Source organism: Hemitrygon akajei, chromosome 5, assembly GCF_048418815.1.
Source record: "Hemitrygon akajei chromosome 5, sHemAka1.3, whole genome shotgun sequence".
Lineage (NCBI taxonomy): Eukaryota > Metazoa > Chordata > Chondrichthyes > Myliobatiformes > Dasyatidae > Hemitrygon > Hemitrygon akajei.
Genome location: NC_133128.1, coordinates 189,579,586 through 189,601,821, shown reverse-complemented (window position 1 = coordinate 189,601,821; position 22,236 = coordinate 189,579,586). Strand labels below are relative to the sequence as shown.

Below are 22,236 nucleotides of genomic sequence, written 5' to 3'. Positions count from 1 at the left end.
CCAGGTATTGAAGGGTGCGAAGGAAGAAAGTGAGTGGAGGGGGAAGGGAGAAGGTGCTCAACATGCTGAAAGACCTTAAGGGTACACAAGTCACCCAGACCAGATGAACGGCACCCTAGGGTGCTGAAAGAGGTTGCAGTAGAGATTGTGGAGGCATTAGTAATCTTTCAAGAATCACTGGACTCTAGCATGATTCCAGAGGACTGGAAAATTGTTCTTTAAGAAAGGAGGGAGGCAGTATATAGTAATTTAAAGACCAGATAGCCTGACCTCAGTGTTTGGGAAGATGTTGGAGTCAATTGTTATGGATGAGGTTATGGAGTACTTGGTGACACAGGACAAGATAGGACAAAGTCAGCAAGGGAAAATCTGCCTGACAAACCTGTTGGAATTCCTTGAGGAGATTACAAGTAGGATAGATAAAGGGGATAAAGTAGATGTATATTTGGACTTTCAGAAGGCTTTTGATAAGGTGCCACACATGAGACTGCTTACCAAGTTAAGAGCCCATACTATTACTGGAAAGTCACTAGCATAGTTGGAGAATTGGCTGATTGGTAGGAGGCAGCAAGTGGGAATAGAAGGATCTTTTTCTAGTTGGCTGCCAGTGACCGGTGTTGTTCCGCAGGGATCGATGTTGGGACCACTTCTTTTTCTGCTCTATATCAATGATTTAGTGATGGAACAGATGGCTTTGATGCCAGCTTTGCAGATGATACAAAGATTGGTGGAGGGGCATGTAGAGTTCAGGAAACAGGAAGGTTGCAGAAGGACTTAGATTTGGAGAATAGGCAGGAAAGTGGGAAATGAAATACAGTATTGGAAAATGCATGGTCATGTACTTTGGTAGAAGAAATAAATGTGCAGAATATTTTCTAAGCAGGGAGAAAATCCAGAGATACAAAGGGACTTGGGAGTCCTTTTGCTGAACACCCTAAAGGTAAATTTGCAGGTCGAGTCAGTGGTGAGGAAGGCAAATGCAATGTTAGCATTCATTTCAAGAGGTCTAGAATACAAGAGCAGGGATGTGATGCTGGTGAGGCCTCACCTTGAGTATTGTGAACAATTTTGGGCTCCTTATCTTAGAAAAGATGTGCTGGCATTGAAGAGTGTCCAGAGTAGGTTCATAAGAATGATTTGGGGAATAAAAGGATTATCAAACAAAAAATATTTGATGGCTCTGGGTTTGTACTCACTGGAATTTAGAAGGGTGAGGGGGGATCTCATTGAAACCTTTCAAATGTTGAAAGGCCTAGACATAGTAGATGTGGAAAGGATGTTTCCCATGGTGGTGAAGTCTAGGACAAGAGGGCACTGCTTCAGGGTAGAGCGGCATCCATTTAAAACAGAGATGCAGAGAAAATTCTTTAGGCAGAGGGCGGTGAATTTGTGACATTTATTACCACAGCCAGCTGTGGAGGCCAGGTCATTGGATGTACCTGATAGGTTTTTGATTGGCCATGGCATCAAAGGTTATGAGGAGGAAGTCAGAAAGTGGGGCTAAGGAGGGGAAAACAGGATCAGCCATTGATTCAATGTTGGAGCAGACTCGATTTTCCAGATGGTCTAATTCTGCTCCAATGTTTTATGGTCTAATACTCTGATTTATGAAGGCCAATATGCCCAAAGCTCTCTTTCCAACCCTACCTACCTGTGATGCAGTTTCTATATTCCCAGATCCATTTTTCCTACCACCCTCCTCATTCCTCTCACCGTTCATCGGTTTGCCCTGCGAAATGCGACACAGTTGTCCAGATTAAATCCCAGCTGCCATCTTTCCAGCTGTTCTGGATCTTCTGCAAGAAATCATGCATTAGTCATGTCCGTATATTTCCTGTGTCTCCGGGTGTTGTTCCATTTATTTCAATGGAATTAACTTCAGATGTAGAATACAACATTCTACCATAATTATGGCATATTTAGCAATACTCATACGGGGTAACTTTCAGTGACAGTTCCTGAATTGTGAAATATTTTGTGCAGATTGTTATACCTGATGAGTTCTTTAAGGAAAAATGACTCAAAAAGGCAACATCCATCATTAAGGACCCCCATCACCCAGGACATGCCCTTTTCTTGCTGCGACCATCAGGGAGGAGGTACAGAAGCCTGAAGGCACACGCTCAATGATTCAGGAACAGCTTCCTCTCTGCTATCTGCTTTCTGAATGGACATTTAACCCATGAACACAACCTCACTATTTTTTCCCCTCTTTTTGCACTACCTATTTAACTTACACTTTTTCCAGTAATTTAGTTTTTATTATGTATTGTACTGTACTGCTGCCGCACAAATGGAAAGTGAAAAAAGTGGAAATTACCTTTGGTCTACAATGTTTATCACAGATCATCGAAAACCTACATTTGACTAACAACCTCTTCTCACTACCACCATCGGCCAATATAGGTATACAGAAGCCTTAGATCCCACACCACACAGTTCAGGAACATTTATTACCCTGCATCAATCAGGGTCCTGAACCATTGTGAATAACTTCATTAAGCATTACTCTGAACTGATGCTGTGACCAACAAACTGTCTTTTAAACAACTTGTGCTTTCTGTATTATTTTTTATTTGCTCTATTTATCTTTTTTGCACACTTTTTCAGTTAGTTTTTATAAAATTTCATTCTATTCCTGTAAATGCCTACAAGAAAATGAACCTCAGGCTCTTGAACCAAAAAGGATAACTTCTCGCAACTTCCTTGAAATGTTCCCACAACCATTGGACTCACTTTCATCACATTGAACTCTTCATCTCATGTTCTCAATATTTATTGTGTATTGTGTTGTTTATTATTATGTCATCTTTTTTTTGTATTTGCATTTTCTCTTCTTCCACACTCTGGTTGTACACCCTAGTTGGACAGTCATTCATTGTGTTATGATTATTATTTTACAGATTTATTGAGTAAGTCTGCAAGGAAATGAATCTCAACTGTACAGTAACATATATGTACGTTGATAGTACATTAACTTTAACAAATAATTATGATTTACTTGATATATCTACAGGAATGCAAATTGATAGCCTACCAAAACATTGGGATGGCATGCAGAATTTACAAAATAAATCTGTGGAGCTGCAACAGAATTCCAAAGAATATCAGGATGTAGCACAATCATTTAAAGCAACTGTTGTGCAGTTTCAGATTGTAAAGGTACGTCAAATGAATTATCATCAGCCAATTTGTACTTCATAACTTTGTAACTTAACAAGGAGAGATTTGGATAAACATAACTAATGTTTTCAGTGTATTAAAGCGGTAGGGCTTGGGTCTGAGAATGAGAAACAACCCAAGGTTTGCCTGATTTAAGCACCAGACCAGATTGAAGAGGTCAGTGTATTGGGGCTGGAGGGTGAGGGATGAGTTTGTATTCCGCACACTACTCCACAAGGTTTACTCATCTCTGCTGAGCTGAGGCTGTGGCCTGAAACTAACGGGCTCCTAGGTCGGCTGTGACTGGATTCATGGCTGTGGACTCACTTTAGTGAACTTCAGTTCTGGGGATTATTTCATTACTTCTATTGTTTGCACAATTTTTTTTCCTGCAGAATGGGTGTTTGATGATCCTTTATTTACGGGCTTCATTGGGTTTCTTTGATTTGTGGTGCCTGTCCCAATAGAGTCATAGAAAGGCACAGCACAGAAACAGGCCCTTCAACTCCCCAAAACAATTTAATCAGCCTACTCCCATTGACCTTCCACCAGCCCACCATACCCCTACCATCCATGTACCTATCCACACTTTGTTTGAACAGTGAAATTGAGCTCACATGCACCACTTGTGCTGGCAACTTATACCACACTCTCACAACCCTCTGAGAGAAGAAGTTTCCTCTCATTTTCCCCTTAAACTGTTCACCTTTTACCCTTAACCTATGACCTCTGATTGTAGCTCCACCCAACATCAGTGGAAAAAGTCTGCTTGCATTTAACCTATCTATACCCCTCATAATTTTGTACTCTTTCAACCTTATTTACAACTTTCTGATCTCCAACATCCTGCTGCACATATTGAAGGATCTCAGCTTCCTTAGAAAATAGAGTCTGCTCATCTCCTTCTTGTAAACAACCTTGGTGTTGGCTTTCCAGTTTTCCAATCAAGTCTATTGTCGAGGTGAACACCCAAGTTTTTGTATTCTCCCAGAATAGATACAGGACTCGTTACAGTCCTCGTCCTCCTAAAGTCAATCACCATCTCCCTGGTTTTGGCCACATTCAGGAGCAGGTGATTCATCCCACACCACTCCACAAACCTGTCCACCAGTCTTCTGTACTCCGACTCCTGCTCATCTCTGATACACCCAACCACCACAGAGTCATCAGATAACTTCGGCAAGTGACAAGACTCAGAGTTGTACTGCAAGTCTGAGGTGTAAAGTGTGAACAGAAACGGAGACAGGACAGTCCCTGGTGGTGCTCCAGTGACACTCACCACCATCTCAGACAGAGAACTAACACACCGTACAAACTTTGGTCTATCTGTCAGTCAATAATCCAGGAGATGGTGGATTTGTCTACACCCATCCTTTGCAGTTTCACTTCTTGCTCAGAAGAAGTGGCTGGATTGTACTGAAGACACAATAGAAATCAAAAAAGTGATTCTCACAATGCTACCAGCATCATCCAGGTGGGAGTGAGCTCTCTGCAACAGGTAGATGATGGGATCATCCTCTCCCACATGAGGTTGGTAGGCAAACTGTACAGGGTCCAATGAAGATCTCACCTGCGGTCTATGGTCAGTCAGGACCAGCCTCTTCAAGTCAAGTCAAGTCGTCACTTTTATTGTCATTTCCACCATAACTGCTGGTACAGTACATAGTAAAAATGAGACAATGTTTTTCAGGACCATGGTGTTACATGACACAGTACAAAAACTAGACTGAACTACGTAAAAAAATAACACAGAGAAAGACTACAGACCTACACAGGACTGCGTAAAGTGCACAAAAACAGTGCAGGAATTACAATAAATAATAAACAGGACAATAGGGCAAGGTGTCAGTCCAGGCTGTGGATATTGAGGAGTCTGATAGCTTTGGGGAAGAAACTGTTACATAGTCTGGTTGTGAGAGCCTGAGTGCTTCGGAGCCTTTTCCCAGACGGCAGGAGGGAGAAGAGATTGTATGAGGGGTGCATGGAGTTCTTCATTATACTGTTTTCTTTGCGGATGCAGCATGTAGTGTAAATGTCCGTGATGGTGGGAAAAGAGACCCCGATGATCTTCTCAGCTGACCTCACACATTGCAGGGTCTTGCGATCCGAGATGGTGCAATTTCCGAACCAGGCAGTGATGCAGCTGCTCAGGATGCTCTCAATACAACTCCTGTAGAATGTGATGACGATGGGGGGTGGGAGATGGACTTCCCTTAGACTTCGCAGAAAGTAGAGACGCTGCTGGGATTTCTTTGCTATGGAGCTGGTGTTGAGGGACCAGGTGAGATTCTCCGTCAGGTGAACACCAAGAAATTTGGTGCTTCAGTACCTTGATTACATGAAATATGAGGGCAATTGGTCTGTAGTCAGTAAGTCCAGATGAATTCACCTTCTTGTGTGCAGGAACCAAGCAGTAAGTCTTCCATAGCAACATATCTTTTCCTGACTCAGACTCAGATTGTAAAGATGTTGCAAAATACCAGACAGCTGGCTCGCACAGGCCTTCAGTACCCTGGGGCTGATACTGTCCTGTCCAGCAGCCTTGCCTTGATGTAGTCTCTCCAGCTGTCTCTTAACCTGACCTGCAGTCACAGTCAGGTGGGGGAGGTCAGTCATCCCCATGGAGGCAGGAGACTCCAAAGTTGGGGGGAGTTGGAACACAAGCACTCACCAGAGGGGAGGGAGGGGTGGAGGGAGAAGGCTGAGGTCAGGGAGGGTGTGTGGTTTGGGCAAGTGGGGGGAGGGGACAGCAGGAGGTCCCATGCTGAACCTGTTGAAAAGCAGCTTCAATTCATTTGCCCTATCCAGGCAGCCCTCAATCTTCGTTTCTTTAACCTTGAAGCCAGTGATCTGCTTCATGCCCGACCACAAGTCCCTTATGCTATTCTGTTGGAGCCTGTACTCCATCTTCCTCTTGTAGGATTCTTTGCACTCCCTCAGCCTTACCCTCAGTTCACTCTGTACTTGCCTCAGTACTTGTCTATATTCAGACCCGAAGGCTTTCTTCTTCATATTCAAAAGTTCTTTCCAGTCACTGGTGATCCAGGGCTTGGTGCTGGGGAAGCAGTGTACAGTCCTGGCTGGCACAATGGTGTTCTCACAGAATCTGATATAGTCTGTGACACAATCAGTCATTTTGTTGATATCCTCCCCGGGTGGCTCACATAACATATCCCAGTCCGTCCTCTTAAAGCATTCCTGCAGTGCCTCATTAACATCCTGAGACCACCTCCTTACAATCCTTGTCGGCCCAGGCTGCCGCTGGACAAGAGGCATGTACCTGGGTGTTAGCAGGACCGGGTTATGATCAGATCTGCCAAGTGGGGGAAGGACAGAGGCACTGTCTGTGTCCTTTATGTTCACATACAGAAGGTCCACTGTTATATTGTCTTGAGAAGGGCGGTGGCACTGTCTGTGACCTTCACATTCGTATACAGAAGGTCCAGTATTCTACTGTCCTATGTAGGGCAGCTGACATATTGATAAAACATTGGTATTGTTGCCACGAGAGAAACATAATTAAAATCCCCAGTAACAGCCACAACAGCATTGGGATATTGAGTCTGTACTCCAGCAATGGTCGAAAGAATAGCAACGCACGCTACACTTACGTCAGTCGAAGATTGAATGTAAACTGCAACTAAAGCGGTAGTTGAGAATTCCCGAGGCAAATATGGTCGTATCCCAACTGCTAAGAGCTCGATGTCCAGTCTACATAAATGTTCCTTTATAGTAACATGTCTGTGATTACACCACCTTTCATTCGCACACACTGCAATCCCTCTTCTCGCCTTCCTACTGCTCAGTGTAACATCTCTGACCACTCGGACAGTCTTTAAGCCGGGTGTGGTAGCACAATGGTCCGGAAAATGTGTGTGTAGTCAGGTCTCAGTTAAGCACAAAACACTGCACTCCCAGTATTCCATCTGGGTCTTAATCAGTGGATCAAGTTCCACCATCTTATTTCCCAAGGACCTCACATTTCTCATGATGATCACGGGGATAGAAGGTTTATATTTCCTCCTCAGCCTTAACCTTCTCTCCAGCCCTGCAGCCTTGGCATAACCTCCTAAGTTCCTGTGCGATTTCACACCACACTCTGGGCACTAGCATCGGTTTGCTTAGCTCAATCAGCTGGTCTCTGGAATAAACACAACCGTCGCTCAACTTTCCCTCCAAATGCAAGGTTCCCTTCACTAATGGTCACAAACATCTTAAACATCACAAATAACTTCAACATAACATTTTCATCTCTACTCAGTACATTGATAAATGAAGGCTAATCTGCCAAAGGCTTTCTTGACAACCCTAACTACCTGTGACACCAATTTCAATGAATTATAGTCCTGTATTCCCAGATCCCTTTGTCATACTGTTCACTGTGTAAGACCTACCTTGGTTGGTCCTACCAAAGTCCAACACCTTACACTTGTCTGCCCTAAATTCCATCTTCCATTTTTCAACCCATTTTCCCAGCTGATCCAGATCCCTCTACAAGCCATGATTGTTTTCCTCACTGTCCACTACACCCACAATCTTGGTGTCATCAGCAAATTTGCTGATCCAGTTAACCACACCATCATCCAGATCATTGATATAGATGACAAACAACAATAGACCCAGCACCGATCCCTGCAGCACTCCACTAGTCACAGACCTCCAGTCAGAGAGGTAACCATCTTCTACCTGTCTCTGGCTTCTCCCACAAAGCCAATGTCTAATCCAACATACTACCTCATCTTGAATGCCAAGCAACTGAACCTTTTTGACTAACTTCCCATGTGGGACCTTGTTAAATACCTTTTTAAAGTCCATGCAGACAACATCCACTGCCTTGCCTTCATCCATTTTCCTTGTAACTTCGAAAAACTTTTAAGATTGTTTAGACATGACCTACCATGGACAAAGACATACTGTTCCCTAATTGCCCTTCACTACCTAATTTTTTCTAGTGTTCATACTTATCCAGAGTGTGTGCATATCAGGACCTCACTCATTATTAGCATATAATGCCTGTTGTTTTCTTGTCTCATTTATGTGAAATCTTTGGTAATACCCATACTTTGTTACAATATAGTGACTATTTATTTTAGTTGGACATGTACTAGCTACAGTTCTCTACATTATGAAATCAAATCAGGTTTAATTATCATTCATACCATACATGGATACAGTCAAAATGAGAGAGCATTCCTCTGGGGCCAAGATGGATAACATACATTCAGAATAGTGAGAGAAAAGAAAATACAAAATGTTGCACAAGAAAAAACATGTATAGTCCAAGACCCTGAGCGACATGCAAACTGATGGTACACCTCCTGACAATCCAGGTGTGGTTCAGATCCTCATTTCTGCCTCTAAAGTACAGAGCCCAGTTGTCTTTGGTCTCTTGCATTTCCACCACCATTCAGGGGTCCAACGCTGTTCTGTCTTGATGATGGAGTTGGCCTCTCCTCTCATCACACGCCCAGACGATCTCCAACATTTCCTGATAATGATTGTGTGCCACCTCTTGATGACACTGAAGGAGTAGGGCATGGTTGGAGATGTTGGAAATTACTGTTTTTTAAATAACATTTTACAAGATTCATACTTTTTTACAAACTCGTACTTTTCACTGTATGTGGTGTTCATCCCCACTTGGCAGAAAACAGTATAGCAGCTAAAATTAATGGTTTATCACATTTCTCAATTTTCATTGACTTAGTACATTATTCACATTATGTAATTGTTTTAATTATGTAGCCTATTAACTAGTTCATACTCTTAACAAATTTCTCTTTCTATAAAAGAGATGGATTTTTTGGAGGCACCATCTTGGCCTCTTGGCTTCTTCTTTATTCAAGTCAAGTTAAGTCAACTTTCATTGTCATTTCGACCATAACTGCTGGTACAGTGCATAGTAAAAATGAGACAACAATTTTCAGGACCATGGTGTTACATGACATAGTACAAAAAACTAGACTGAACTACGTAATAATAAAAAACAACACAGAGAAAGCTACACTGGACTACAGACCTACACTGGACTGCATAATGTGCACAAAAACAGTGCAGGCATTACAATAAATAATAAACAGGACAGTTGGGCATTCCCTTGTCTCCTTATTAATACACCTCTTAGCGTCAATTCTCAGCTCTTTATTTAGTTTGTTTAGTACAATCGTATTTGTATGTATGTACTCTAAAATAAACTGAAATCTTATAAATAAGAATGCTCATCATTCCTGACTCCTGAAAGAATCCGAAGGATCAGAAAAGAAATGGAGATCTAACAGAGATATTTCTTGACCAGAAAATACAGCGGGTTTTCTAGAGGCCGATGATGTGGTATGGCAAGGTTGCTCTCGCGCTCTGACTCATACAAGAGTGTGGATGGAGCACAGCTCTGGTACTGCTTCACCCTGGTATAGATGCAGTATTTGGTTAATCCTCATATATCAACATCAATAAGCATTCAGACTATCCTAGCACAAACCTTAAATCCTAAATACAGATTCTAACCACCAGTCAAGCAAAGTATATATACTTAAGATACTTTCTACATAAATGATTGGAAGAGAATTTGGAAAGTTTCTAAGAAAAGCAGGTACTGGAAATCAGCATTTCATGTGATAGGAACAGCATCCTATTGTAAAAGAAGGTAAGCTTGTTTGAGATTATTTTTGTTGAAACTAGAAGCACAATTGACCAAGGAAATTGTGTTAACAGATTGAAAGACTTCAAAACCCATCTCTTTGGAAGAATTATATGATTAAAAAACAACAGTTTGATAACAAAAATCCACCTGGAACTAATAATGAGAGGAATTTATTCCATGGAACAGGATCATATTCACTCAGTTTAATCAATCGTCATGGATTCAACCGGAGCTATGCTGGAAGGAATGGTATGCAATGAAATATTTTAATCAAAAGGGCAAATTGCAAATCTGGAAATTGGAATATGGAGAGTATTGGTCAATAAATAGTCAAAAGGAAAACAAAATATGTTCTGATGTTTATATTTAACCAGAAATGTATTATTCTTCAGTTTTTAAATATTTTGTCATTATTTTAATCGGCAAAATTCTGCCATCTTTTAGTTGTTAACTTTTAAAACAATTTTAGCTGAATTATAGATAATTGCTTTCTTTAAGCTGTAAAATACAGTGGTTAGTAAACTAGATTGCAGGAATAAAATGCAAAATGCTTTTCATCTGACGCACATCACCCTGATTTTAAAATAGTAAGATTTGTTTCCACTCAGCATAGGACCACAATGAGCACAAACCACTTAGTCATTGCAGAAAACTAAAAACCCGCCCCTCTGCTCCAAATCTTCCAATTTCTATTTTTCAAATCATATTTTTAAAAAGCCTTTACAATTAATGTAATTGATGTAATGTAATGAAGCAAATGTTTGTGGTTTGTTCCTTAAAATGTTTAACATGCTTTCCGTTTTTAGGTGGAAACAGTATTGCTCAATTAAGCAATGTTTAACTTTCTTTTGTAGCCACAATGTATGGGAATGGCACCTATTTTGCCGTAAATGCAAAGTATTCTGCTCACAACACTTACTCAAAACCTGACGCGAATGGAATGAAGTACGTGTATCGCGCTCGAGTACTAACTGGAATGTACTGTCAAGGACGAAATGGAATGGTCGTGCCCCCTTCAAAAAGTTCAAATGATCCAACAGACTTGTATGACAGCGTTGTGGATAACCTAACAACTCCTTCTATGTTCATCATTTTCAATGACATTCAAGCTTACCCAGAATATTTAATTACTTTCAAATAACTAAACTATTTCAGATATGAAAACATCATTGGAATTTAATTTTTCTGTAATTCTTCCATTGAATTCCACTGTTGAAATCATAACTTTTGATTTTGGGGTATTAATGTTGAACAGCTAATGAAAAGCTTGAGTGTTTCTTGTCTGAGATACACTTTCAATTCCAGATACTATTGAGAGGTACAGTGAGTGGATAGTTGACTACATTGCTTGGTGTGAATGCAATATCCCTAATGCTAACTTCTTCTGATCTCTCTGCATAGATAGATCGATTCTCTGCACCCTCTTCATAGAAACATAAACACGTAGAAAACCTACGCACAATACAGGCCCTTTGGCCCTCAAAGTTTTGCCGAACATGTCCCTACCTTAGAAATTACTAGGCTTACCCATAGCCCTCTATTTTTCTAAGCTCCACATACCTATCCAAAAGTCTCTTAAAAAACCTTATCGTATCCGCCTCCACCACCGTTGTCGGCAGCCCATTCCACGCACTGTGGTGAACTAGATATACTGACTGCTCCTGTGGCTCCTCCCACAGACCCCTGTATAAAGGCGACTGTGGCCTGTTGCTCAGCCTCATTCCCCAGGATGTAGTGTTGTTCATTCTTCCAGTCAATAAAAGCCGATACCTCGCTTCCTACGTCTCAGCGTGAGTTATTGATGGTGCATCAATTTTATTGACTGGAAGTTAAAGCATGGAAACCGTTTTACGCCTGGAACGTTTGGAGTTGGACCCCCAGGACCCTGAAGCAGCTCTTGCCTTTGAACTCTGGCTTGCATGCTTCCACTCATACTTGGAGCAGGTTCGTGCAACTGACCCCGCTGTTAAGCACAGACTTCTCCTCTCGAGAGTCGCCCCAAAAGTTTATTCATTCATCAGGTACCTCTTGACCTACGAAGGGGTGCTTGACGCCCTCAAAAGACAGTACCTGCGGCCAGTGAACGCCGTCTACGCAAGACATCGCTTGGCCACCCGAAAACAGCGGCCTACGAAGTCGACTGCTGAATTTCTCCGAGCTCTACAGGCACTCGTGCGGACTTGTGACTGCAAAACACTCACAGCGGAACAGCATGCGGAACTCTTGGTCCGAGACGCCTTTGTGACCGGAATCAGGTCAGTGTATGTGCGCCAGCGGCTGCTGGAAAAAGCTGATCTGACCTTACGCTCAGCGATCGAGACGGCTGATACGCTGGAGGCTGCTCAGCTCTACGCTGATGCGGTCCAGCCACGCAATTCCCCGGTTCCTGCGAGCGAATTCGCCAACGCTGCTGCCAGTCGCAGTATCACGAACTCCCCGACTTCGTCAGGCAGTAAACTTTGTTACTTTTGTGGGCTTCAGAAACATTCTAGAAACAGTTGTCCAGCTCGCGAAGCGACCTGCTCCAGCTGCAGGAAAAAGGGCCATTTCGCCAAGGTCTGTAAGTCTAAACCACGCGCGGGGTCGAGCAGCACAACGTCTGAGACCTGGGGGCCGCCATCTTGCATGCCCGGATGTGAACAACCATCTTTGCCGGCGTCACCATGCCCTGCCCCCCAACTCGCCCCATTCAACTCTGGCCACCGTAACCCTCGACCAAAGCGCTCCGCACCAGCTCGCAAGGTCGATGATGGACATCCTGGTGCAGGGACACAGGACTAGCTGCCTGTTTGACACAGGCAGCACTGAGAGTTTTTTTGACCCGGCCACAGTGCAACGCTGTGGACTCGTGACACGGCCGGTACGTCAGAAGATCACCTTGGCTTCTGGGTCGCATTCCACAGACATCTGGGGGGGTTGTGTAGCGACATTGGTGGTGCAGGGCACAGAATATCGGAACTTTGAGTTCCTGGTCATGCCTCGACTGTGCGCCCCTGTGCTGTTGGGGCTCGACTTCCAGAGCCATCTCGAAAGTGTGACTATGGCATATGACGGGCCCCTCCCACCACTCACTGTCAGGAATCCTCAGTTTGGTGGGACTTCGCCATATACTCCGTTACCACACGCACATACACACCGAACCACACATCCCGCCCAGCACCATGCCAATAGCTGTGCTACTGACACTACTTGCAGCCTCTCCACCCTCAAGATCCCTCCCCCATCGCTGTTCGCCAACCTGACCCCCGACTGTAAACCGGTGGCGACTAAAAGCAGGAGGTACAGCGCAGGGGACAGGGCCTTCATTCAGTCAGAGGTGCAGCAGCTGCTCGGGGAGGGGATCATTGAGCCAAGCACAAGCCCTTGGCGGTCCCAGGTGGTTGTTGTTCGGACTGGGCAGAAAAATAGGATGGTTGTGGACTATAGTCAGACCATCAATAGGTTCACGCAGCTTGACGCGTACCCCCTACCCCGCATCGCGGATATGGTCAACCAGATAGCTCAGTACAAGGTGTACTCGACGATAAATCTGAAATCCGCTTCTCACCAGCTCCCCATCCGCCTAGAGGACCGCCCCTACACCGCCTTCGAGGCGGGTGGCAGGCTCTATCACTTCCTGCGCGTCCCATTTGGTGTCACAAATGGTGTCTCAGTCTTCCAGAGGGAGATGGACCGGATGGTGGACCAGTACAAACTGAAGGCCACATTTCCCTATCTAGATAACATCACCATCTGTAGTCACGACTGGTCGGATCACGACGCCAACCTACAACGATTTTTCCAAGTGGCCGAAGCTTTGAACCTTACTTATAACAGGGACAAGTGTGTGTTCAGAACCACCCGACTCGCTATCCTTGGGTATGTCGTGGAGAACGGGGTCATTGGCCCTGATCCCGACCGTATGCGCCCCCTGTTAGAACTCCCTCTTCCCACCACTCTCAAGGCCCTCCGGCGGTGCCTGGGTTTTTTTTCCTATTACACCCAATGGGTCCCCATTACGCAGACAAGGCCCGCCCCCGGTCAAGTCTACCACTTTTCCCCTCTCTGCCGAGGCCTGCACGGCCTTCAGCTGCATTAAAGGGGACATTGCCAAAGCAACGTTGCATGCGGTGGACGAGACCATTCCCTTCCAAGTAGAGAGTGACGCCTCTGACTTCGCGCTGGCTGCTACCCTCAATCAGGAAGGCAGACCAGTGGCATTTTTTTCTCATACCCTTCAAGGCTCTGAACTTCGGCACTCCGCGGTGGAGAAAGAAGCCCAGGCCATAGTGGAAGCTATTAGGCACTGGAGGCACTATCTCGCCGGCAAAAGGTTCACCTTGCTGACCGACCAGCGCTCGGTTGCGTTCATGTTCAGCAACCAACAGCGGGGCAAAATCAAAAATGATAAAATTTTGCGGTGGAGAATAGAACTCTCCACCTACAATTATGATATCCTGTACCGGCCTGGCAGACTCAATGAACCCTCTGATGCCCTATCCAGGGGAACGTGTGCTAGCGCACAGCTCGACCAGCTATATGCCCTTCATGCACATCTTTGCCATCCGGGGGTCACCCGATTTTACCATTTCATTAAAGCCCGGAACCTGCCGTACTCCCTGGAGGACATCAGGACGATGACCAGGGACTGCCAGATCTGCGCTGAGTGCAAACCGCACTTCTACCGTCCTGACACTGCGCAGCTTGTCAAGGCCACCCGCCCTTTTGAGCGACTGAGTGTTGACTTTAAGGGCCCCCTTCCCTCCACCGACAGCAATGTCTATTTTCTCAGTATTATTGACGAGTACTCGCGATTCCCCTTTGCCATTCCCTGCCCCGACACTACTACCACGTCTATCATAAAAGCCCTGCGCCAGCTCTTCACTCTGTTCGGATATCCCTGCTATATCCACAGTGTTAGAGGGTCCTCCTTTATGAGTGACGAGTTGTGCTGGTTCCTGCTAGCTAGGGGCATTGCTACTAGTCGAACCACGAGTTATAATCCCCGGGGGAATGGACAGGTGGAGAGGGAGAATGCCACAGTGTGGAAGGCCACACTTTTAGCCCTTAAGTCAAAAGGGTTGCCGGTCTCCCGATGGCAGGAGGTCCTCCCTGAGGCACTCCACTCTATCCGCTCCCTGTTGTGTACGTCCACTAATGCCACCCCTCACGAACGCCTATTCTCTTTTCCCAGGAAGTCTGTCACTGGGACCACCCTACCAGTTTGGCTGACGTCCCCGGGGCCAGTGCTGCTACGTAAACATGTGAGGAGTAATAAATACTCCCCGCTGGTCGAGAGGGTTCACCTCCTGCATGCTAATCCCCAGTATGCCTACGTGGTCTTGCCTGATGGGCGGGAGGACGCGGTCTCTGTCCGCGACCTGGCGCCCGCCGGAGCAGCAGACCACTACCCCGTACACTCCACGGTAACTATGAACCCTGTACCCGAGGTGACACCGCGCACACCGTGCCACACCCAGACTCCTCACGACGCTCATGTACCGGGCATCTCGTACGCGGCTATTCCGGGGGCCTCGCACACACGCGAGGGATCCCTGACACCTCCAGTTGGGACAGAACCAGCCCACTCTCCGTCTCCGGTGCAATCACCACCTCCGGCACCTGTGCAATTGCAGCCGGAGCTATGTAGATCGCAGTGAAAGATTCGACCACCTGATGGACTTAACCTGTAAATATACTTGGGGACTCTTTTAAAACAAAGGGGGGGTGAATGTGGTGAACTAGATATACTGGCTGCTCCTGTGGCTCCTCCCACAGACCCCTGTATAAAGGCGACTGTGGCCTGTTGCTCTGCCTCATTCCCCAGGATGTAGTGTTCATTCTTCCAGTCAATAAAAGCTGATACCTCGCTTCCTACGTCTCAGCGTGAGTTATTGATGGTGCATCACGCACTCACCACTCTCTGAGTAAAATACTTACCCCTGACATCTCCTCTGTACCGACTCCCCAGCACCTTAAACCTGTGTCCTCTTGTGGCAACCATTTCAGCCCTGGGAAAAAGCCTCTGACTATCCACACGATCAATGCCTCTCATCATCTTATACACCACTATCAGGTCACCCTTCAACCTCTGTTGAAGTAAAGAGAAAAGGCCGAGTTTACTCAACCTATTCTCATAAGGCATGCTCACCAATACAGGCAACATCCTTGTAAATCTCCTCTGCACCCTTTCTATAGCTTCCACGTCCTTCCTGTAGTGAGGCGACCAGAACCGAGCACAGTACTCCAAGTGGGGTCTGACCAGGGTCCTATATAGCTACAACATTACCTCTCAGCTCCTAAATTCATTTCCACGATTGATGAAGGCCAATACACCATACACTTTCTTAACCATTTTATAAATTTGTATAATGAGTTGTATATTGATTTTATAAATCTGTAAAGTTGCCCCTAAGTCCTCTGCTTCAGGAATAAAAGTCCCACTGTCTCCAATGTCTCCTTATAATTCAAACCCTCTTGTATCAGTAACATCCTCATGGTTTTTTCGAACACGTTTTCCAGATTCATGGCATGCTTCCTATAGGTGTGTGACCAGATTTGTGCAAAATATACCAAGAGTGTTCTCACCAACAATTTGTACAATGACAATATGATATCCCAACTCCTGTAATCAATGTCCTGACCATTGAAGGTGAGTGTACTAAGCTCCTCCTTCACCGCCCCATGTACCTGAGTCACTAATTTTGGGGAGCTATCTACTTCTGTCTCGAGGTCACTCTATTCTACATTCTCCAGAGCCCTATCATTCACTGTGTTAGGTCCTAGTTTAACTTACTAAAATGCAATTCTTCACGTTTTAGTTAAATTCCATCTACCATTCCTTGGCCCACATTTACAATTCATCTGGGTCCTGTTGGAATCTTAAATAGTCTTCTCCATTGTCCATGATACCAACAGTTTTGGTGTCATCTGCAAACTTGTTAACCATCTACTAATTTACAAATGACAATGACATCTACTAATTTACAAATGACTTGGTATTGGGAAGTGAACCTGGCCAGGTGTCAGATCTCTCAGTGGGAAAGCATTTTGGAGACCGTGATCATAATTCTATCTCCTTTACAATAGCATTGGAGAGAGATGGGAACAGACAAGTTGGAAAAGCATTTAATTAGAGTATGGGTTTAATTGGAGTATGAGGCTTTCAGGCAGGAAATCGGAAGCTTAAATTGGAAACAGATGTTCTCAGGGAAAAGTATGGAAGAAGTGTGGCAAATATTCAGGGGATATTTGTGTGGAGTTCTGCATACATACATAGAACATAGAATAGTACAGCACATTACAGGCCCTTTGGCCCACAATGTTGTGCTGACCCTCAAACCCTGCCTCCCATTATAACCCCCCACCTTAAATTCCTCCATATACCTGTCTAGTAGTCTCTTAAACTTCACTAGTGTATCCACCTCCACCACTGACTCAGGCAATGCATTCCACGCACCAACCAGATACTTGGCAGATGACATTAAATGTGAATAAGTGTGAGGTTATCCACTTTGGGAGTAAGAACAGGAAGGCAGATTATTATCTGAATGGTATAGAGTTGGGTAAGGGAGTAATACAAAGAGATCTCAGAGTCCTTGTTCATCAGTCACTGAAGGTGAGTGAGCAAGTGCAGCAGGCAGTGAAGAAGGCTAATGGAATGTTGGCCTTTATTACAAAGGGAATTGAGTACAAGAGCAAGGAAATCCTCTTGCATTTGTACAGAGCCCTGGTGAGACCACACCTGGAGTATTGTGTACAGTTTTGGTCTCCAGGCTTAAGGAAGGACATCCTGGCTGTAGAGGAAGTGTGGCGTAGATTCACAAGGTTAATTCCTGGGATGTCCGGACTGTCTTACGCAGAGAGGTTAGAGAGACTGGGCTTGTACATGCTGGAATTAAGGAGATTGAGAGGGGATCTGATTGCAACATATAAGATTATTAAGGGATTGGACAAGATAGAGGCACGAAATATGTTCCAGATGCTGGGAGAGTCCAGTACCAGAGGGCATGGTTTGAGAATAAGGGGTAGGTCATTTAGGACAGAGTTAAGGAAAAACTTCTTCTCCCAGAGAGTTGTGGGGGTCTGGAATGCACTGCCTCAGAAGGCAGTGGAGGTCAATTCTCTGGATGCTTTCAAGAAGGAGCTAGATAGGTATCTTATGGATAGGGGAATCAAGAGATATGGGGACAAGGCAGGAACCGGGTATTGATAGTAGATGATCAGCCATGATCTCAGAATGGTGGTGCAGGCTCGAAGGGCCGAATGGTCTACTTCTGCACCTATTGTCTATTGTCTATAACCACTCTCTGAGTGAAAAACCTTCCTCTAATTCCAGTACGTTCCAATGAGACGGGAAAGTTATGGCAGGTATAGGAACCGTGGTGTACAAAGGCTGTAATAAATCTAGTCAAGAACAAAAGCTTACAAAATGTTCAGAGAGCTAGGTAATCTTAGAGATCCAGAGGATTATAAGGCTACTGGGAGGGAGCTTAAGAAGGAAATTAGGAGAGCCAGAAGGGGCCATGAGAAGGCCTGGGCGGCCAGGATTAAGGAAAACCCCAAGGCATTCTACAAGTATGTGAAGAGCAAGAGGATAAGACATGAAAGAATAGGACCTATCAAGTGTGACAGTGGGGAAGTGTGTATGAAACCAGAGGAAATAGCAGATGTACTTAATGAATATTTTGCTTCAGTATTCACTATGGAAAAGGATCTTGGTGATAGTAGTGATGACTTGCAACAGACTGAAAAGCTTGAGCATGTAGATATTAAGAAAGAGGATGTGCTGGAGATTTTGGAAAGCATCAAGTTGGTTAAGTCGCCAGGACCAGAAAAAATGTACCCCAGGCTACTGTGGGAGGTGAGGGAGGAGATTGCTGAGCCTCTGGCGATGATCTTTGATTCATCAATAGGGACGGGAGAGGTTCTGAAGGATTGGAGAGTTGCGCATGTTGTCCCTTTATTCAAGAAAGGGAGTAGAGATAGCCCAGGAAATTATAGACCAGTGAGTCTTACCTCAGCGGTTGGTAAGTTGATGGAGAAGATCCTGAGAGGCAGGATTTATGAACATTTGGAGAGGTATAATATGATTAGGAATAGTCAGCATAGCTTTGTCAAGGGCAGGTCGTGCCTTACGAGCCTGATTGAATTTTTTGAGGATGTGACTAAACACATTGATGAAGGAAGAGCAGTAGATGTAGTGTATATGGATTTCAGCAAGGCATTTGATAAGGTACCCCATGCAAGGCTTATTGAGAAAGTAAGGAGGCATGGGATCCAAGGGGACATTGCTTTGTGGATCTAGAACTGGCTTGCCCACAGAAGGCAAAGTGTGGCTGTAGACGGGTCATATTCTGCATGGAGGTCGGTCACCAGTGGGGTGCCTCAGGGATCTGGTCTGGGACCCTTACTCTTCGTGATTTTTATAAATGATCTGGATGAGGAAGTGGAGGGATGGGTTAGTAAGTTTGCTGATGACACAAAGGTTGGAGGTGTTGTGGATAGTTTGGAGGGCTGTCAGAGGTTACAGCAGGACATTGATAGGCTGCAAACTGGGCTGAGAAGTGGCAGATGGAGTTCTGCCCAGATAAGTGTGAAGTGGTTCATTTTGGTAGGTCAAATATGATGGCAGAATATAATATGAATGGGAAGACTCTTGGCAGTGTGAAGGACCAGAGGGATCTTGGAGTCCGAGTCCATAGGGCACTCAAAGCAGCTGCACAGGTTGACTCTGTGATTCAGAAGGCGTACAGTGTATTGGCCTTCATCAATCGTGGAATTGAATTTAGGAGCCGAGAGGTAATGTTACAGCTATATAGGATCCTGGTGAGACCCCACTTAGAGTACTGTGCTCATTTCTGGTCGCCTCACTACAGGAAGGATCTCCTCTGCACCCTTTCTACAGGAAAGGACCTCACTACAGGAAGGATATGGAAGCCATAGAAAGTGTGCAGAGGAGATTTACAAGGATGGTGCCTGGACTGGGGAGCATGCCCTATGAGAATAGGTTGAGTGAACTTGGCCTTTTCTCTTTGGAGCAACAGAGGATGAGAGGTGACCTGATAGAGGTGTATAAGATGATGAGAGGTATTGATCATGTGGATAGTCAAGAGGCTTCTTCCCAGGAGTGAAATGGTTGCCACAAGAGGACACAGGTTTAAGGTGCTGGGGAGTCGGTACAGAGGAGATGTCAGGGGTAAGTATTTTACACAGAGAGTGGTGAGTGCGTGAAATGGTCTGCCGGCAATGGTGGTGGAGGCGGATACGATAGGGTATTTTAAGAGACTTTTGGAGAGGTATAGTTTTCTGTGTTCTATGTTCTATTATTATCCTAGTCCTGAACATCAGAATCGGGTTTGAAACCACCAGCATATGTTGTGAAATTTGTTGACTTTGCATCGGCAGTATAGTGCAGTACCTAAAAATAGAGGGGGGAGAAAACTGTGAATTACAGTCTGAGTGTGTGTGTGTATATATATATACACACACACACACTAAATTAAATAAGTAGTTCAAGAAAATAGAAATAAAAAAGTGTTGAAGTAGTGTCCATGGGTTCAATGTCCATTTAGGAACCAGATGGCAGAAGGGAAGAAGCTGTCCTGAATCATTGAGTGTGTGCCTTCAGGCTTCTGTACCTCCTCCCTTATGGTAACAATGAGGCATGTTGTGAGTGATGGGGATCCTTAATTCCACTTATATAAGTTGCATTTTTGACTCCATAGAACACTACAGCACAGTACAGCCCCTTCAGCCCTCCATGTTGTGCTGACCCATATAATCCTTAAAAAAAAGTACTAAACCCACACTACCCCATAACCCTCCATTTTTCTTTCATCCCTGTGCCTGTCCAAGAGGCTCTTAAATCCCCCTAATGTTTTAGCCTCCACCACCATCCCTGGCAAGTCATTCCAGGCACTCACAACCCTCTGTGTAAAAAAACTTACCCCTGATGTCTCCCCTAAACTTCCCTCCCTTAATTTTGTACATATGCCCTCTGGTATTTGCAATGAGGGATATTTAACATTGCAATTGTAAATTTAGGGTATGCTTAAATGTAATACTGATTCAAATTTGTCACACCTTTTCTTTTTATTACACCTTGGTTGGCATGGAAACAACAGACCAAAGGGCCTGTTCCTCTGCTGCACGGTTGTATATATGGTAATTAGGACCAAAAAGCAAATAACAGTAAATTATGAAAATAAGTCAGCCAGTCAGGCAGTGTCTGTAGAGTAGGGGTTCCCAACCCAGGGTTCACGGACCCCTTGGTTAAAGGTAGGGGTCCATGACAAAAAAAGTTGTGAACCTCTGCTTTAGAGGGAAACGGAGTCAATAATACAGGTTGATGATATTTCATCATTTGCTATTCATTTAAATTACGTAAATGCTAGATAATTGTGCCATAATGAAAGGTTTTGGCACTTTGGGGTACATAAATAAAATTACTGAGTACAGGAGATGGGATGTTATGTTGCAGTTGTATAAGACCTTGGTGACACCAAAGTTAGAATGTTGTGTGCAGTTTTGGTCACTGACCTACAGGAAAGATGTAAACAAGGTTGAAAGAGTGCAGAGAAAGTTTACAAGGATGTTGCTGGGTCTGGAGGACCTGAGTTACAAGGAAAGATTGAATAGGTTCGGACTGTATTCCTTAGAACATAGAAGATTGAGAGGAGATTTGATAGAGGTATACAAAATTGAGAGGTTTAGATTCGGTAAATACAAGCAGGCTTTTTCATCTGAGGTTGGGTGGGACTGCAACTGGAGATCATGGTTTATGAGTGAAAGGTGAAAAGTTTAAAGGAGAACATGAGGGGGAGCTTCTTCACTCAGAGTGTTGTGGGAGTGTGGAACGAGCTGCCAGCACAAGTGGTGCATGCAAGTTCAAATTCAATGCTTTAAGAGAAGCTTGGACAGTCTGCTCACTTTTTAAACTCTCCCGCTGATCTCGGAGGCCGACCTTTACGTGCTTGCGCAGTCGCCCCATTCAAACTGCTGAAGAAGAATACGATAGGGTCTTTTAAGAGACTTTTGGATAGGTACATGGAGCTCAGAAAAATAGAGGGCTATGGGTAAGCCTAGTAATTTCTAAGGTAGGGACATGTTCGGCACAATTTTGTGGGCTGAAGGGCCTGTATTGTGCTGTAGGTTTCCTATGTTTCCACTCTAAGGTCAATCTAACTCTTTCCTCCAATGTAGCTCTCCATTTTTTTCTTACATCAACATACCGATCCAAGAGTCTCATAAACGTCCCTAATGTATCTGCCTCTACTACCACCCTTGGCATTTCATTCCATGCACTCACCACTCTCTGTGTATTTAAAAAAACAGCTTACCTCTGACGTCAGCTCTATACTTTCCTCCAATCACCTTAAAATTCTGTCCCTTTGTATTAGCCATTTCCATCCTGGAAAAAAGTCATTTTGTACACCTTTATCAAGACATTTCTC

At 44.5% G+C, this 22,236-nt stretch overlaps 1 protein-coding gene and 1 long non-coding RNA gene across 3 annotated transcripts in view; one reads left to right on the top strand and one right to left on the bottom strand.

Moving 5' to 3' along the window:
• LOC140728590 (protein mono-ADP-ribosyltransferase PARP14-like) overlaps positions 1–11,577 on the top strand; it is a 75,654-nt gene extending 64,077 nt beyond the window's left edge. For both annotated transcript variants that reach the window (XM_073047560.1, XM_073047561.1), the window contains 3 exons: positions 3,017–3,162; positions 9,874–10,051; positions 10,657–11,577. In XM_073047560.1, coding sequence (XP_072903661.1) covers positions 3,017–3,162; positions 9,874–10,051; positions 10,657–10,943 — 611 coding nt within the window. In that variant the 3' untranslated portion in view covers positions 10,944–11,577. The remainder of the gene's footprint in view (positions 1–3,016; positions 3,163–9,873; positions 10,052–10,656) is intronic.
• LOC140728592 (uncharacterized) overlaps positions 1,014–22,236 on the bottom strand; it is a 42,417-nt gene continuing 21,194 nt past the window's right edge. The window contains exon 3 of the long non-coding RNA XR_012099113.1: positions 1,014–1,796. This is a non-coding gene — a long non-coding RNA (uncharacterized lncRNA). The remainder of the gene's footprint in view (positions 1,797–22,236) is intronic.